Source organism: Dryobates pubescens, chromosome 18, assembly GCF_014839835.1.
Source record: "Dryobates pubescens isolate bDryPub1 chromosome 18, bDryPub1.pri, whole genome shotgun sequence".
Lineage (NCBI taxonomy): Eukaryota > Metazoa > Chordata > Aves > Piciformes > Picidae > Dryobates > Dryobates pubescens.
Genome location: NC_071629.1, coordinates 13,561,699 through 13,580,316, shown reverse-complemented (window position 1 = coordinate 13,580,316; position 18,618 = coordinate 13,561,699). Strand labels below are relative to the sequence as shown.

Genomic DNA, 18,618 nt, shown 5'->3' with positions numbered 1-18,618 from the left:
TAAAACACTTTGAATTTGCATCTGTTCAGGTTTGCAGGAAATAAAATGCTCTGTCTCAGGAAAATAGTCTTTGTTAAGAGCAAATGTTATCATTGGAGTTTTATGTACTGGAAACCTTGGTCAGGTGTCAGAGGCCATCTTGGCCTACTCATGTGTATCAGGAAAGGGAATCTCTGTCCTAGGAGATACTCGAAAGCCATCTGGGCATTGTCCTGCACAGCCTGCTCTAGGGGACCCTGCCCAAGTAGGGAGGTTGGACAAGATGACTTCCAGAGGTCCCAGAAAACCCAAAATCCTCTCTAGTGAACACAACTGCACCTTAAATTAACTGTATGGCAAGAAAAAGCAACATTTGCAGTCCTCAACATTGTTAGAAACGGGCCCTTCTCCTTGTCTTCTGAGAGTTAAGGTATGTTGATGTTTCCTTAGGTTTTCCACAATTCTATTTTGACTGTTAGCTCCTGATTGAACAAAATAATGTGATTGATAGCATGAAGGTGGGGTTAGGAGGTGACTAATGATGTTCTCTTCGAAGTGGTCTGTGGAGACACAAATGATCCAGAATGATTTCAGTGTCCCTGGTGGGGTGTAGAGTGCCAGCTGGCAGAAATGAAACTTGACAGGAGATGAGCAGTGCTGGAGCTGGAGGGGTTCTGCAGCACCCGAGGTGGAGCACTGTGTTCTAACACTAGCTGGAATTTGATGTCTAGTCAAGTTCATGTTTGACTTATCAACAAGTCTCAAATTTCTCTTCTTTGGAGACAAGCAGACCATTTATCACAACTGAAGACTTTGGGAGGTTTCTGTCTTCTCAGATGATGGGAGGCAAAAAGTTCTCATAACAATTCCTAAATATTCACTGAGAACCTTTAAAGGATATTTTATAGTGCTTTGAACATACTGTAAGAGGAACTGCAGGTCTTGATTCCTTGATTTTTTCTAGAATGTTACTTCAACTCTGTAATTGTAAACAAAACGGTTTGTACTCTCTGGAAAAGTGTTGTTTAGGGAATGTTCTGTGGTCTGCAAGGCTGATCAGTGTCAATGGAGAGCATTGAGCAAGTACTAATTTACCAGCAGGTTCTTGTTCCTTTCACTGTTTTTTTGAGGAAGCACAATTATACTTGATGTTGTCTCCTAGTGCATGTCTGTCTGTTGCCCTCTTACCCCACCACTGCTTTACTGTTGACCAGTATCAGCCCAGCCTGGCAAATAAGTAGATGTCTTGGTGAAACTGCACATGCACAGACAGTTGAGTGGGAGCAGGATACTCTGGAAGAATGCTTAGCTATCAGAGCTACTGGAAAGCAAGTTTCTTAATTGGATCTGTGAGACATGAAAGTAGTTTTCTTACTGATTCCTCTTGAAATGTGATGAGTTGGTAACAGAATGTGGGGAAGAAAAGCAAATGTGAGAACATAACAAAAGAGTCAGAACTAGAAAGGAGGTTACCTGGTTAACTGTGAATCATTGGAGGTGTTCAGGAGGAGACTTGATAGGGTGCTTGGTTGCATGGTTTAGTTGATTAGGTGGGTTGGATGATAGGTTGGACGTGATTATCTTGAAGGTCTCTTCCAACCTGGTTTATTCTATTCTTAAGTGAATTTGTGGATATAGAGACAATAGTGGCCATCTTTTGGCATCATCAGCTGAATGGTGTGTTAGTCACACAATTACTCTTAATAAGTTTGCTCTTTAGCTCCTATTATGGTTCCTTAAATTTCAAAATCTTCCTGAAGTTTTGATGTAATTAGTAGGAAAGGGGTCTATAAAGAAATTATTAGTTTCAGTCCTCTAACAGTGATCTGTCCTAGGAAAAATAAAAGCTAACCTACATGGAGGGGAAAACATGTGCTTGACAACTGTGACTTTGTTTAAGCATCTGGCTTTGGAAATCCTTGTTGTGAGTATTTCATTTTCATCACTCAAAACTGAAGAAATTTATCTTGTGTTGATAACTTTATTGCTAAATGAATACATTTCCAAGATAAGGCTGTGAAAGATGACTTAGAAACAGAAGCTGCTGTTTATTTTCAAGATGGGTAAATAAAATCCTTTCTAGTAGTTTCTGTGAAGTAGGAGAGATGATCTGCTGATTTGTCTGAGTCACAAAAGTGCTTTTAGTGTTCAAAGTAAAACAAATTCTGTGGTATCATTTTTGCTGCAACCTTTTTTTTATAGCTCAGAATTTGAACTCAGGCAAGCAGTGAAATTCCTTAAAGTGAGCAGGGGGTTGATTATTCAGACTATCAAAATTACACATTGTGGGCTCTCTCTCCTCACTAATCTGTTTGCTTTGTTCCTTAGCAGCATTGTCTGTGTTACTCCCTTTGGCTGTAATTGACAACTCCAGTGACTCCTAACACTTTGCTGTCCTGACATTTGCTAGCATCTGGTCATCACTAGATGCTGGTGCCAGTCTCCTGGCTGCAGCTCACACCCAGTCTGGGCAATGAAGGGAAGAAGTGAGCTATACCAGCTTGTAGATGAGTGATCTGATAAAGTTCTGTTGGTGTGAAAGCACCATGATGCTCTGCAAGGTATTGGACTTGTATATCTGTGTTACTGAAAGGCAAATACTCTGTTTTACATGACCTTAGGTTGATTTTTGCTAGAAAGGATGTCCAGACTCAGAAAAGTTGAGTTGTGCTTGCTAGTACAACATTTCTATTTTAAAACAGTAATTTATCCAAAATTTTATATATCTCAAGTCATCTAGTAGTTTAAGAAGCTTCTGGTTTAGGATTTTATATCCAAGTTTACAGTTCCTCTTTTTATGTTGTGAAACAAACATCTGTTCAAGAAAGGTGTGACACATACCACAATCCCAAATGCACTGTTATCCCAGGCATTAAAGTGTTTGGGGGTTTTTTTGTTTGTTTTAAGCAACTAAGTGGAGAAGAACACCTCAAGGTGCTGTCTGAAAAAAGATGATGAGACTGGAAAAAGAATATAAAGTATTTTTATCTTCAAGAAAGTGTCTGAGATAAATGCCACTATTAGTAGACTGAGGAATCTAGGCTGAAACCAAAGCCTGCTGGAAAAGGGATGGGGAAAGGCAGAAATTCTTGCTTAAAGAGGTTTCTGCTTTTTAGTGTTGTGGTTTAGATTTATGCTTTTTAAAGTCTGTATTGCTACTGGACAAGGAAGATACGTCTCCTTTCAACTAAAATAAATCTACTCTAACCTGTGTTTTCACTCCAGACAATGTTTCTTAGATGACCCGGTTTTGACACACAGTGCTAGATGTAATAATAACAAAACCAAGCCCCAGAACATCCACAATGTAACAACAACAAGAGTGACTTTGTGGAAATCTACCTAATACTTTTTTTTTTGTAAACAGCATATTCCCTTCCTCATAAAGGGCAAGGATGAAGAATTCAGTCTGCATCACTTACCAGCCCCTTGAGACATAGCACAAGGTCAGACTGGACAAGCCTAGAAAGGTCATGGCCACGGAGCCAAAATGATGCTTATGATTAGGCAATGCAAATCGCTGCCTCCTCAGGCAGAGATGAGCAGGCAGGCAAGCAGACCTGGGAACTGTTTGTTCCGTGCTGGTCCAGCGCTGCATAGTTCAGTGTTGTGAAAAATTGTGTGACGTCTTTCAACCTCTTTTGCTTATTGCTTTTATTTCCCATCTTAGGAAACCAGTTCAAGAACTTGACTGAAAAATATGTTTTGAGGAAGCTGTAAAAAAACTCAGTTAAACAGTGGGTGGCCTTTCAGTCTGCTGAACTGTGAGTGGACTTGCAGCCCGTGCCTGACCTCTGCTACATTAGTGTGTGCCTGGAAGTGATGTTGGGGATGTGTGATGCTCTAAATTATCTTGTCTTTGAGCTTGTCCACCTCTCTGTTACTTGCAGTTAATTCAGAGATATTTCCACTGCTTTGGTAGGTTACTCTTTGCAGAAATAGATTCACAGAATGGTCAGGGTTGGAAGAGGCCTCCCAAGGTCATCTAGTCCAACCCCCTCTGTAGTAAGCAGGGGCATCCTCAACTAGATAGGGTTAGGATAGCATTAAGCTGACTTGTATTTCCGGCTTCTCAAAAGAACTGTACGTTCCTTGAACAGTTTTTCTTGAAAATGCCCTCAATTACTTTCCTTTTCACTTGAAGAAAAATGGTCAGTCAGTCTGAGATCCCTGGACTGCTGGTTTGGAGCAGTTACAACTTGCTGAGTAGCCTTCCCAAATCAATGGTTACAGCATACATACAGACTAATGACATAGCTCATGTGCCATGAGTCTGGCTTGTCTGGGGCCCTTCCCCCTATGCTGTCGAACACATTCCAAACTCTAACAATGATTTGGAACTTATTTATGATTTATAATGTCCTTATTTATGATGGTGAGCAGCTCATCCAACAAAAGATCTTTTGGTGCCTATGCTCACAGCAGTAAGCGCTGAATATTGTCAGGCCTCCAGTAATATATCCCCTATATATACACCTGTTTCTCATGGAGCATCACCATCTCAAAATCACGATAAATTCTTGTAAAACCATTTTAAATGAAAACTTCAGGTTAATGGCACAGAAATTGTCTTTTCTGATAGAAAACAGTTGTGGGTTTTTTGGTTGGTTTGTTGTTGTGTTTTGTTTTTCCCCCCCCTCAAAAATTGAAATATATAACATTCTACCCAATTGAAATTGTCTTCTGGGCACTGGGGAGTTTAGATACCTGGCTGAGAGAAGGTGACTGTTTCCTGAGGTGAATCCTGTCCTAAGAATAGCATCTCTGATTCCCACTCATGAAGAAATGTTACACCAACTGTAGAACCGAGTTTAGAGAAAGGGTTAGGTCTTAGGGGAAGAAGGCAAGAGAGAGAGGCTGTTGCCTGCAAGTTCAGTGAGTTCAGCTTTTCTCTAAAAGTAAAGCATTATAAAGGTGCTGCAGTTCTGTAAAGTGTTGCTATAAAACAGCACAAACTAAGATAGTGCTGCAAGAGATGGCATGATATACCTCAAAGAGGCTCCTGGGAGAACAGTAAGTCATCATTGCCTTGAGTGATTTCTGGAATGAAATGGCAGATGATTCTTAAGAGCTGCAGTGAACACTTTGTTACTGAGGTTCAGGAAAAGGTCATACCTCGCGCACACCATCTGTACCCTTTGCAGCAACTGTCAGTATTCTGGATGGGAGCAGCTCTAGCTCTCCAAGGGTCAGGTGAACTCTAGAGGCAGCCAAGATACACGCCATGTTGCCCAATGTTTGGAGTTTTTTCCTTCTAAAATATTGATTCAGATCCTCTCCAATACACATGTCCCATAGGCAGGGTAAGGCTGAACCCCACAATCTTCAATGAGTATTAGTCACCAAACTGGAAATGGAAAAAAAGAAGGCTATAAAAATGTCTGTGATGCATTTGGTTTTTTAACAGGATTTCTTGGAAAGGGAGGAGAGGAAGAAGCATTTCTCAATCCTTAAATAACTTTTACACAAGGCTGGAGCAAAGTGGCACACTCTTCTCCTTGCATATGTATGGTTTATTTTTGTACATGGGTTTCTGTTTGAAGCAGTATTGGGCATTGTCTTGCTTTCAGGAACTGGTGTTGCTGGACAATGGGCATGAAGTTTACAGAGCAATTGCACATCCTGATTTCAGAGTCTACAGACAGAAACCTGAGGGCTAAATCTTTCTTTTGTTGATTACATGGCACAACAGCACTGCTGATAAGGACCTTTCATGATCTCAGCAAGGGTTGTTTTAGTCAGGGTCATATTTGACCCTGTTTTTCTTTTGATGGAGATTTCTCTGAGAACTGTCCTCAGGGGAGTTAGAGCTATACCAAAGGGCATGATTGTAACTGAAAACTTCTCATTTTTTTACTCCATAGGCAGAGTTTTTCCAGGCATAAGGAGGTTGCAAAAGGCATTTTGCATGCCTTGAAGTATCTAGCACAACTGGACTTGGTTATTTTTCTTTTTGGAGCTTAGTGCAATCGCTTTGGCAAACAGCCTGATCTGGAGAGGGTTCCTGCAAAGATGCCAGCACAGCTGGGATTTATTATAGGATAGACAATCTCTATTACCTCGTACGCTACACAACCTCAAAATAAGTGCTGTCTTTGCTGCCTTCCTTTAGAAGAGCTTGGTTTGTAGTTAGCAAGAATTGCTTTTCCCCTTGCTTCCCCACACTGACTTCCATCTTTGCAGAAACTGACTCAATATCATCTCAGGATGGAAGAAGAGGGGGGAAAAAAATGGAAGAATACTGAGCTTTTACAAAATTCAAACTGCTTCAGAATGTTAAGGGAATGGTGCTCTGGGATTAAGATCGGTCTGATGCAATCAAGCCTGTCTCCATAGGTCTTGAATGCAAGCAAAGGTAGATTATTGTTTATATTATGGCTGGACTGGCTCTTTAAAAAGTGTTCCAGAAAGTAAGCTCTAAATGCTGCTCAATTGTTTTTTAAAAATGCAATTGCAAGCATCATTATTGATTTTATTAGTATTGTTATTTTATTTTATTCGTCATTCTTCCCTATCCCTGAGTCTCTTGGGTTTTCTATCTGAGACAGCTGACAGACATGGATCCACTGAAAAATAATCTTTCGCTTTCTCAGACATCTCTTACAATGTTTTACAGTGGAGGTTCAGTTAATGTCTGCGAAGATGCATAACAAGTCAATTAACCCTCTGAGTGTCTCTCCCCCTGTTTATAACCTGGATTGTGCATTTTTTTGTTCACTAATACTGGTATTACTTGTGCTGAGAGAGATATCTTCAGAGCTAAGGGGAACTTTTCCCTCTACCTAATTTACTCTAAGATTCAAAGTAGCACCACAAATTAGTGTATGTAGTTAATCAGTTATCTCCTCTACTTTTCTGTGGGGCTTCTGGTCTCAAGTAAAATCCATCCTTTTTATTTATTTGCTTTTAGGGAATTGTTACAGAGCAATGTACAAACCATTTCCTAGCTCCAGGGAAATGGATGTATGTTGTCTCCCATGGTTTGTGTTGTTTTGAAATTTCCTAAGGAAGATGTATTGTGAAGCTACATTGCCATCTTTCAGAATTGTCCTATAGTCCAAACATTTTGTATCTCAGCTGAATTCCTGGCTGCAATTGATCAGATCTAGGCAGATGACTGATAGTCTCATGCTATAGATTGTATTACAAAAGAGTGTTGTGTCATATACACTAAGATGTACCAGCTTGATTTCCTTCCAACATATGGTGGGACAGTTCTTGTGACTGAGAGAGGAGCAGCAGATCTGCTATAGTTTGTCTTTCACAACACTTTTGCAATATCTCATATATCTCTCCAAAGTATGAAAATCTGGATTTGTTCAAGTTTCTATAATGAGGGTGGAGAGCTGATGAAATACAACTGGGAGAACACTCATCTGGCATTGTATCGATGGATTCCTACAGAAATCTCCCTTAGTCTGGTGCACTTCAGTATTTTCATTATTACTTGGATGAAAGGTTACAAAGGCACATATGAGAATATTGCAGAACACACTGGGATAATATTGCAGGGCAGTTGACAGAGTTGAAAATTCAAACTTGGGAAAATAGTGTGGAACAAATAGGATGGATTCAGCATCACTTTATCAAGGCAATCAAGTACAGTGCTTTGCTATTAAGTGACTGTGGCTCGTTTAGGAAGAATGATGAGGCAGCAAGTCCATAGAATAGGATGAGAAGGTGGATCACAATCTGAACACAAGTTAAATATGTGAAGGTCAAGTCAAGACAAAAATGGCACCTCTGGTTCAGTAAGCAAGAACACTGAGCTCTGCTTAGCACTGTTGAAGTCTCAGTTGGAGCATAGTGCCTGGATTTGGGCACCACGCTTCACCAAGTGATACAAAATATTAAGAACCTGTCATCAGGAATTCAGAAGAGAGACTTTTTAGAGGTCTGTAGATTATATGAGGGGCTGCTGTACAAAAGGAAAGGTATTGACTGTTCTCAGCCTTCAAAGAGGTCTTGGGCTTGTAGTGCAGCTCAGTGATGCGCTTCTTTGCTGACCAGTGGAGGAAGCATATGGACTTCAATGCTGTTTAGGGAAGTCACAAGTAGGTGGCTATCTCAACCCACCACAGTAGGTTAGGGATAGCCAGTTTGGATACTAGGTAAGTATTGGGATTTACTAACCTGTCAAGGTTAAATTACTATCTCACACTGTGATTTCCTGAGATCCCAGACTAAGTTCCTTATCTCCAGGGTGCTTAGTGTTCTCCCAGTCTGCTCATTAATCAGTTAATTTACTTACCCTTTTACAAAGAGATGAAGCAATTAAAACCAGAAGAGGCATTTGTGAGCCACTTTATTTCTCACACCATCAGTGGCTGATAAATGTCAGATATTTTGAGCCTAGATAGTACAGCAAGGATAGGAAGTGACACAAATAGCTTTCTGTCATGCAAATGAAAATCTGGTATGAAAATAAGAGCTTCAGGGTTTTCAGCAGAACCATGTAACCTCTTACCTCACTTTCAGACTCTGCACAGCCTAATTATAGTCCCGCAGATGGTGTTTATTTTATTATGCACGTGTGTAAGGGTAGAGCTCTGTCTGCTCTGTCTTGGCTGATGGAATGCTCCCTGTGGGCGTAAATAATACAACTGCTTTTGTTATCTGTGTTGTATCAGAAATAGTGTGACTGTTATATGTTAATGACAACCGGTAACATCCTTTAAACTCTCTTGCAAATGCAAGGATCTTTCCTATTTTTACAGCACAGATGATGCAGGCTGACCCTGAGAAAAGGGATTGGGGTTAAAGCACTTTGTTCGCAAAGGAGGTACTTCTAGAGGAACTCGGAACCTAAGTGCTTAGGTTCACAGATTGCAAAGGAGAAGACATCAGATCTCCTAAATGGCTTGGCCATATCTGACATCAGTTTGTCTTCCTTGTAATTTCTCTGATGGTGGTTGGCTCAGTCTTCAACTATCCTAAGTTATCACTGCATTATTGGAGAAGCAATTGGGTTTTTTAATTTTAATATTTGTAACCTGTTTGGGACAACAAAAATCCTAAATATCCTCACAAGGACTGCAGAATCATGTATTTAAATAGCACATTTCTAACAATGATGGTAGAATTGGGGCTTAACTAGCTAATTCCATCTCAAAATGATACCTTAGAATTTGCTATGCTGCCTAAGTGGTGAAAAGCAGAAAGTCCAGAAGACAGCATACAGCTGAAATTAGCTATAGTCTGCTCCTGAGTATTGCTGTGCATCTCCTCTGAGCCACACAGTGACAATCATCATAGAAACTGTTATAATGGCTGTAATTAATGACAAGAGAAAGAGAACTGATGTCATTTGTTTGTATTATTCTTTTGTCTCAGAAGTCCAGGGCTCCTAGGCAGTTTCACATAAAGGGTTTATCAAGCAGGGTCCTGAAGAATTTCATGACTATGGTACAAACAGGGAGGTGCTTCCACGTTCTGCTGTTCCATGTTTGCTTTGGAACCCAGTGGTCAGCAAATGCTAATCTCATCCATATGTCTGGCTGTTGACACATGCTGCTCTCTGGTTTTACTCTGAGGACTGCGTGAGATGCAAGACACACTTCCATTTAAAAAGAAAAAAGTTAATATGGTTATTTTTTATCAAAACAAATAAGAGATGATATTTGTAATACATAGTAGTACTGAATTTATTTCAAAACCAGTAACAGTTTTGGCTTCCTCTAGTGACAGAAAAGGTTGGACAGTTTCAACCTTGAAGGTTTAACTTATCCCTTTTTGATTACACTAACAAAATTGTATTTTTAAAGGAAAAACAAACTAGTAATTATTACTTCCATAGATGCATGGAAACATGATATGAAACTTGAGTCCATCCAAGCTGGGTTTGAAATGTGTACTACCACTATTAAGGCTAAGTAGTCACCAGATGTCGACCCCTGCAACAAGCAGCCAGGTTGATTGACATCAGCCAAAGTGCCAGCCTGAAGTTCCTGCTGGCATTCTATACCAGAGCATCCAGGCAGATTGAATGACCCTATCCATGATGCAGATGAGTATCTCATCTCTGTTCAGCTTTCCTTATAGGCACCATTTTGGTATTCATAATTTTATTAAGGTCTTTTAAGAGGCTTTGAAATTTCTTTAAATGAAGACACATGTAAGAAATACTGACAGAAGAGCAGTGACATACAGTGATCAGATACTTGTTTCCCCAGAGGCACTTAAAACTTCTACCAATTGTTATTTAATGAGAAAAGCCTCATGCCAAAACCATCATTTTCTTAAAGAAAACATCAGCAGCTCCACGCATTCCGTACTGTGAGCTGATTTCGGACTACTGTCTGCTAAACCAGCCCAGGAAAACAGGCTTTCAGCTCAGCACTGAGGTGGTTCTTTTCTCTGAAAGTATGTTCAGCTGGCACTGATTTGTTACAGTCCCATCAAAGGGATGACTGAGAGGTTTTGTGGTGTGTAGCCAGGCTTGGATTGCAGTCTTGGTATTTTGGGATCATTATCTATAATTATCAAAATGCAGTGAGAATCTAAGATGTAAGGAGCACAGCTTGTTATGCTTCTGCTGCTGACAAATTGGAAAGACTGCAGTAAATCTGGAGACTCTGGCCATTCTGAGGTGAGAGGGAGTTATTTATTCTGCATTTCAAATATCTTGATATAATTTGCACAGTGTTGAAAATCAGGATTATTCTTATAGTGTGGAAGAGCACAATCTCTTACTGCTATCTGCTGTTCCGTCCTCTCAACCAGTCACGAAAGGCAATAAGTCACATGAAAGTGTCCTGAGCAGTCACTGGGTCAAAGCCAATAGGTTCTGTGTCAATTATGGGACAGTCAGATTACCTGTTTTCTGAAGTGTTGCTTGGAAGGTTTTCTCTGGGACTGTGAGGCCACATGTGTATCCATTCAGCACAACACTCTACCATGAATTTCTTGGTAACAAACACGTTAGTGCTTCAAAATGTACCCCTGTGGCTTTCCCGTGTCCAGTGATAAGTAGAGGTGCTTGTTTTAATACCCTGATCTTAAGGCTATAAAGACACAGCATGGAGCAAGCTGGTGAAGAACAGGGAGACATCACAGGAAGAGGCAACTATGCTTTGTTAATCTGCATGTAAAGAGAAATGGAGCCAGGAAAGCAGTGGGAGAGGGGGAATGAGTGGTTCTAATAAGAGATGATAAATGAGAAAGATGAGACCCAGAGAATGAGAGGTGTATTTCACAGACGTGTGTTCTCTACCTTCTTTGGTGCTGAGTGGCAGGGGTCATTGCAGTAACTTATGCTGTTGATGAAGGAGGCTTTCCACTATGTCAGTCAAAAGAGTGTTGATGATGGAAGAGAAGCATATAGAGTTCTGGTGTCAGTAATGTAATTTCCTGCTGCTTTATGGTTTGTGTTTTGGAATTTGGGGGTGTGTGTGTGTTTTGGTTTGGGTTTTGGTTAGTTGTTGGGTTTTTTGGTGAGTGATTTTGTTTTGTTTTGTTTGTTGGTGTTTTGGGTGGGTTTTTTTGGGGGGAGGGAGGCAAATCATTTCCCATTAATACTTTTCCTTTCCTTGCTTTCAGTTCATTAACTGCCCCAATGCCACATCAGTCTTCCAAATGTTGAATTCATTCCACTCCTCCAAGATCACTTTCAGCTGAAGGCAGAGGATCTCTGGGAAAAAAAACCAAAGCAAACCATAAATCCTGGTGTTTAGATATGGTGACACAGTCCACTTGTAAGAATGTAAACAATCCTGCATACCCTGACTTTGAAATGTACTTAGTGCCAGAGGGCTTCTGATGAAACTCTCACTACAGGAACTCCACAGTTCATGGGAACATGATTCAGAACAGGTCTGGAGAGGAATAGCTGGAAGGATGCTGTGATCGTTTCTGGAGTGAAGTCTCTAATAATCTCTGGTTGGCTTTGTTAGGACCTCTGTGAAGACCCCCACCTGTTTGTGAATGGAATCAGCTCCCATGACTTACATCAAGGCATCCTGGGGAACTGCTGGTTTGTAGCTGCATGCTCCTGCTTGGCTCTGAGGAAGACCCTCTGGCAGCAGGTAAGGTGATCAATGTGTTTGGTGCATGAAATAAAGCTAATAAGCATTGGTTGTTTCCTTACCTGTAGGATGGGTTAGGTTGGAAAAGACCTTGAAGATCATAGACTCCAACTGTTAAGCCAGCACTGCTAAGTCCACCATTAAACCATGTCTCTCAGCACCACATCTGTAGGGCTTTTCAATCTCTCCAGGGATGTGGACTCCACCGCTTCCCTAGGCAGCCTGTTTCAGGGCTTGACAGCCCTTTCAGGGAAGAAAGTTTTCCTAATGTCAAACTCAAATCTCCCCTGCCACAACTTGAGGCCATTTTCTCATGTCCTGTCACTTGTTACTTGGGAGTGGAGACCAAGACCCACCTCACTGTAGTCTCCTTTCAGGGAGCTGTGGAAACCAAGGTGGCCGTCCCTGAACCTCCTTTTATCCAGGCTAAACAATCCCAGTTCCCTCAGCCGCTCCTCGGGAGACTTGTGTCCAGACCTGTTACTAGCCAAGGGGTTTACCTCTCTAGCTAAGGTGCCTCTAATGGGTGGTGAATTCTGGTGGATTAAATTCTCCTTTTCTTTAGAAGTTAATTTTTCATGTTAAGAGATCTCTCCACTACACAGTCCCACTGAGCATCAAAGAGATACAGTAAAGTCAAAGAATGCAATAGGTTCTGTTTGTCTTTGCAGGCGATTTTTAATTTTACTTTCCTCAAGATTCATTGAAGTGGGACTGTATTTGACTTTGTACCAAATTCACCTTCCCGCCCCCGCCACACACGCACACTTCACTGCTTCATCTATTTAAAGTCACCTGCTCATGAAGCTGAACACCTGCACAGTGCATGCTCCAGGGTACTCTGCCCTCTGAATAAATCTTAACATCATGTATTTGGTGAATTTTCTCTTGCATGGTTTTTCAGGTGATTCCAGATGTCAGTGAACAGGAATGGGACCCTAAATTCCCAGAGAAATATGCTGGGATTTTCCGTTTCCGTTTCTGGTGCTTTGGAGAATGGACAGAGGTGGTGGTTGATGATCTGCTGCCAACAATGGATGGGAAGTTGATCTACTGCCATTCCAATATGAAAAATGAATTCTGGAGTGCATTGCTGGAGAAAGCTTATGCAAAGTATGAGCTAGTTCATTGTCCTTGTAGTCCTCAGTGCTGTCCTTTCTATTCATCTGTCTGTTTTGTCTTCTAATTCTATCATGCTTTCCATAGTTTTAGGTTTGCTAAACCTAAAAAAAGATTGAAAACTCCTCCTTTCAACTCCCCCATACAGATTAATCACAAAAGTCTGCAATACACTGTACTTCAGCGGCCCTTTTCTAGAAACCAAGCAAAGGTTCATCTTCAGTCTTCTGTTTTGTTATTGTGTTTTTTTCTTCTCTTGGTGAGACACAAATATTTAACCTTCATTCGAGCCAAATTGCAGCACTTCTAACCACCACTTAGTGCCTGAGAATGTTCTGTGTTGCCTCCAGGCTGGCTGGATCTTATGAAGCCCTAGATGGAGGCAGTGCTGCGGATGCAATTGTGGATTTCACTGGAGCAGTGGCAGAATCTGTTGATTTGGTACAGGGCAAATATGGTGAGATAATTTCTGAGCAGATGAAGCTGTTTGAAGACTTGATGAAAGTACATAAAAGAGGCGGGTTGATCAGCTGTTACATTGCGGTACGTATGGAGAGATGGATTTTAGTTCATTTCAAAGAAAAACATGGGGAAAATACCATTATTGGTGTGTTGACTCTTTCCTTCATTTGTATGCTTTGGAAAAGCTTTGTGTATAGAAAGCTAGCAAGTTGGCAGTGCTGTCTGCTAAATGCAACTCCATGAGCTACTAAATACAGTCACAAAACCACAAAGCCATTGGTGCTGCTTCCTCATTGTGGATCTGAAATGGATTCTTTCTGAATGGTCACAGTTCTGTACTGACCCGAGGTTAATCCTTCTGCCCTAATTTACAGGCCAGAAGGCAGTTTTCAATTCTGTTGGGAAACGGTTTACAGAAAGCAGTTCTGCTGGCCTGAGCTACTTAGACTTCTGGATGTGGGGTTTTGTGAAACAGTCATCTGTGCAGTTCAGCACTGGAGCTGAAATGAAAGACTGAGCTCAACTGGTAATTCAGATGGTGGTGTTTGTTAGTAAGACTCCTCATTAAAACTGACCAACAAACTTGCCTTTGCTGGCCAGTATGAGGCATCTAACTCAGAAGCCTACATTAGGAGGCCATGAAGTTCCCTTAGTAGAAAGGGGATGGCATCCCCCAAGGGTGATACAGGGTTGCCTTCTGTATAAGCTTTACCTCTTTCTATTCACATGAGGTGCTAAAAGGCAGATGAGTAGCAGCTCTCAAATGGTGCTGTATACCTCACAAAGCAGACAGACAAGGGCCTCTCACACCCCCTTGCCACAGGAGGGGAAACCAGAGGTAAGTAGGCTTAAGTTGCCATATGTTGAAGTCTGAAATGTCAGGCTGTGACATGGTAGCACTGACATTCTCACCTTGCCTGAAGCTGTTTCCAGATATGAAGGGCCAACAAACTGCCATGGCACCTGAAGATTTCCTAAAAGATCACTTTTAAACGATTTTTAAAGTGCAGCCTACAAAAAACGGGATCAGACCTTATAGCAGCCTTCCAGTATTTGGAGGGAGCCTACACGAGAGTGGGAGAGGGACTTTTTACAAAGGCATGGAGTGACAGGATGAGGGGCAATGGCTTCAAACTGGAAGAAGATCAATTTAGATTACGTATTAGAAAGAAATCCATCAGCATGAGGGTGATGAGGCACTGGAACAGGTTGCCCAGAGAAGCTGTGGGGCTCCAGTCCTGGAAGTTTTCAAAGCCAGGTTGGATGGGGCCTTGAGCAAGCTGGTCTAGTAGGAGGTGTCCCTGCCCATGGAAGGGTAATTAGAACTAGATGATCTCTAAGGTCCCTTCCAGCCCAAGCCATTCTGATACTCTGCAAGTTGCAGGGTTGGTATCTAGGTACATTTTTGCATCTTACTGCCATGCCCTCTGCTTCCAATTTAAGACCTTAGCTAAGGCTAATCTTACATGGATTTAGTTAAATCACTTAAATGCTTTGCTTTATATTCCCTGTCTGTGAAATGAAGATCATATTACTGTAGCACTTAACTATTTCATACCCATAGTGTAAACTGGTGGATCCACAAGCATCTGTTCATTCAGAAATTCTGGCAAGTACCATGGTAGTTGTGCAATTGTCTAGAATAACAGAAAATCTTATTGGGAGATGCTGTTTAGCTGGCCCTGGATATGCCCTGCCCTGTGCCATGGTGCCAAAGAGGAACGCCTGGTATCTTGCGTGAGGTAAATTTGAACATAAGAACTCAGCTGGCATAGCACAGGACTCCTGAACTATTCCTCCCAGCAAAATCAGGCAACAACTCAGAAACAAAACTGTCTAGATCTTTGGTGTTTGTTTTACCTATTTCACAAGGTATGCTTTTTTATTTAGAAAGGTTTATCTGGTTTGCTCAGACCAGGCTGGCAGATGAGATTTCCTAGTGTGAACTGTTTTTGTGAAGACTGTTTCTGAGGTGATAGGTAGCTCCCAAATGCCAAGGCAGCTCAGTTTCTTAATGTGGATCTGATGAGGAGATGGGGTAAGCAGAGGGAGCTATATTTTAAAAAGCAATTAATTAGTTGTACCACTTTCACTTCTTCCTAGCATTGTATTTCTGCCTGTCAAAATAAACACAGATTTTTCTAACCACTGATCACACAGAGGCTGTTCCTCTTGGGTTTGTTTGATTCAGCTGCATTTATGATTTTTTTGGTAGGTGTATTATATACACAACAAAGCTTGCTATGTATAGAATATTTAATACTCAAGTGGCTTCATTGCTGACTTACAAACATGTTATCATTTTCCCTGGATTACAAAACTGCCCCAAGCTGCACCGTTTAGACATTTGAACAGACAGTAGATATTTAAGTAAATAAATGTCTTCAGAATGAGGTGGGAAAGACAGCCCAACAGTGAGAAAAGCCTGGGTGATTATAAAAGTAGCAGGAGAGCTTACAGGCTCCTTTGCTGCCAAGGGCTCTTGTTTGCTTTTAGTTGTGAAGGATGCAAGTGAAAGTGTTACACTGGAGAAAGCCCAAACCCATTGGAAATGTCAGCCACTCCTGGTATAATATGAGCCAATTCTTTAGGAGTCTTAGCAAAAGTTTCTCAGTTGGCAGCCCATCTGCCAGATCCATTAGATATTTTAATTTTTTTAAATTTCTGATATCTTTGGGGGCTGAACATTGTTGCACCAGTGCAACAGCTGCCTAAGGAAAAGGACCCTGACTGTTTAGACCAGAGACATTTTGAAATGGATAAAAATGCCTGGGAAAGTACTGTATGTTTTTTATAACTATAAGAAGTCCAAGAGCAAAGGCTTGTTTGATTATTATCTCTTAATTATTACAAATTTATATGCAGGGAGATGCACTGAGTCAGAGCTTCCTTCCTGGCTGTGCAAAGGAGTGTCTTAAGGCCCAATGGGTTATAGGCCAGTCATTCAGAGCAACTCTAGCATATGACACTGCTTTTCTGGTTTTAGATGTACTTAGGAGATTTTGATCTGGACATTATATGAAATTTTGATCTTTTTTTCAGAGCCTGACAATTTGAACATATTCTTAGGTCAGCACCTGATCAGGCCTATGTCATACAGCAGGATAGTTTACTGCCTGATTGCTGCTGGTAATTAGGCTTCTTATGTGAGGTCTATGAGGCAAATGTAGTTCCTAAGAAAGCCTGTAGATCTGCCTGTTGGCATGCAAAAGAGGCCTGCCAGGTCATGAGTGAGGTACAGGACGGGTTTGACAAATAGCTATGAAGCTTTCTTCTCTGTGCTCTCTTCTTACCTACTGCCAGTAGTTCTTCCTGGATATCAAATTTACCCCAATGAAGAAAAAGGCATTGGACTCACACGGTAAATCCTTAGGCCCTGCAAAGTCTTCAGTCAAGGACACCACTAGACCATGCTATGTCTGAGTACAGTCATCAATATCCAGGAGTCATTTTGTAAAGATTTGGAAGGGCTGACCATCAGTCCGGTTCTTAACTCTGAGGCTGGGAAGGAGACAAAATGACTGTAGCAGGCAGTGTTCTCCTATGTTCTGAACTTCTGTCTTCTAGGACTTGTAAGGCACTATCACACAAAAGACCAGACTAGTGAGCCACTAGTTTTAAGCCCCAGTGCTGTTGTTTTCCTTCATAGTCAAGTCATTTGGGAAAAGACTGTACAGCTCTGTGAAAGAAAACTAGCCTTCCCCATCCTGCCCCTTGAACATGTAGCTGCCAGATCCCTCAGTGATGTGAATTCTGGTTTGTTTTTAATTATCATTCTTGGTGCTAAAGGCTTCCTCTAGCAGAACCAATGAAGTGGAGACAGAGATGGGCCTTGTCATCGGCCATGCCTACTCTGTGACTGCAATTCGGAAACTGCGCCTTGGAGAAAGGGCCATATTATCTTATAATGCAGAAAAGCTGTTCATGATCAGACTGAGGAATCCCTGGGGAAAGAGAGAGTGGAATGGTGCCTGGAGCGACAAGTAAGTGCCTCAAATCCAGTGTCTAAGGAATGAAACAGTGATTAGGGCTGCTGGACACTACATGCATAGTTAAACAGTGAGGCACAATGTCTGCCTACGTGTGCCATCTCTTCCCAAAGAGAGTGTTCTCTGAGCAAATGAACACAACCTGGAGAAGCCTGGAGGTTATGTCTTCCTGGACCTTAGTTTACTATAAGCATTATTGTTCTGGCATGCTGGAGCAGGAAAACTTTCTGCAATTAAGGTGATGAATCAAAAATGTGAGGTTTCTTCCCAGCTTCACCACTGAATTTTGTCTTGTGGCTTAAATTATCTAAGAATAAGAGACTTGTGCCATTCTCAGCAGCTAGCAATTGCAGATCAGAAACTGAGTAACTCTTGGAAAATGATGTGAAATTGGCACATTTGTGATTTCTTGAATTCTTTTCTAATGAATTTTAATGTGGCCTATGAGCTTACCAGGCACCCCTACAGAGACAGAAATGATTGCTGGAGGGGATGTATTCCATCACTGGCAATTTACACATGAAAAACGTTTAACTGGGATATTTCAGTTGAACACTGTGTTTATCAGCCACTGCTACCATTCAATAATGCAGTGTTCTTAACAACAGCATAGTAAGTTCTTACTTTCCATACTTTAGCTGCCAAAAATCTATTACTTTCAAAGAGTTTGTTTCAGGTGAAATGCAAAGAATGCAGAGAAGAGCTACTGTGTCTTGTTGAACATGTGATTCCCCACTAGCCCTTGTCTTGGCACAACTGTCACTCATTCCAGCAGAAGAAAGGACAACTATGAGCTTGGCCCGTGGCTTTTTGGCTTACAAAATTATATTGAGAATCTTCCAAATAGGTTTAGAAAATTGCTGTTTGTGGTGGTACAATTCACCTCCACTCTTGGACCACTGCATGGTATGACTCTCCTTCCCTGGGTCACACAGCAATCCATTTCAAAGTCAGGTATGCATTATGAAAGGCAGTGGAGCAGAATGTTGAGACACCCCCTTAATGTACCTGGCTCCTGTTTCCTCTGTATTTGGGGATAACAATGA

At 41.3% G+C, this 18,618-nt stretch overlaps 1 protein-coding gene across 1 annotated transcript in view; it reads left to right on the top strand.

Moving 5' to 3' along the window:
- Positions 1 to 18,618, top strand: part of CAPN6 (calpain 6) — a 49,410-nt gene that overhangs the window by 12,955 nt on the left and 17,837 nt on the right. Inside the window, exons 2-5 of the mRNA XM_054169695.1 lie at positions 11,871 to 12,002; positions 12,907 to 13,115; positions 13,472 to 13,664; positions 17,373 to 17,566. Coding sequence (XP_054025670.1) covers positions 11,871 to 12,002; positions 12,907 to 13,115; positions 13,472 to 13,664; positions 17,373 to 17,566 — 728 coding nt within the window. The remainder of the gene's footprint in view (positions 1 to 11,870; positions 12,003 to 12,906; positions 13,116 to 13,471; positions 13,665 to 17,372; positions 17,567 to 18,618) is intronic.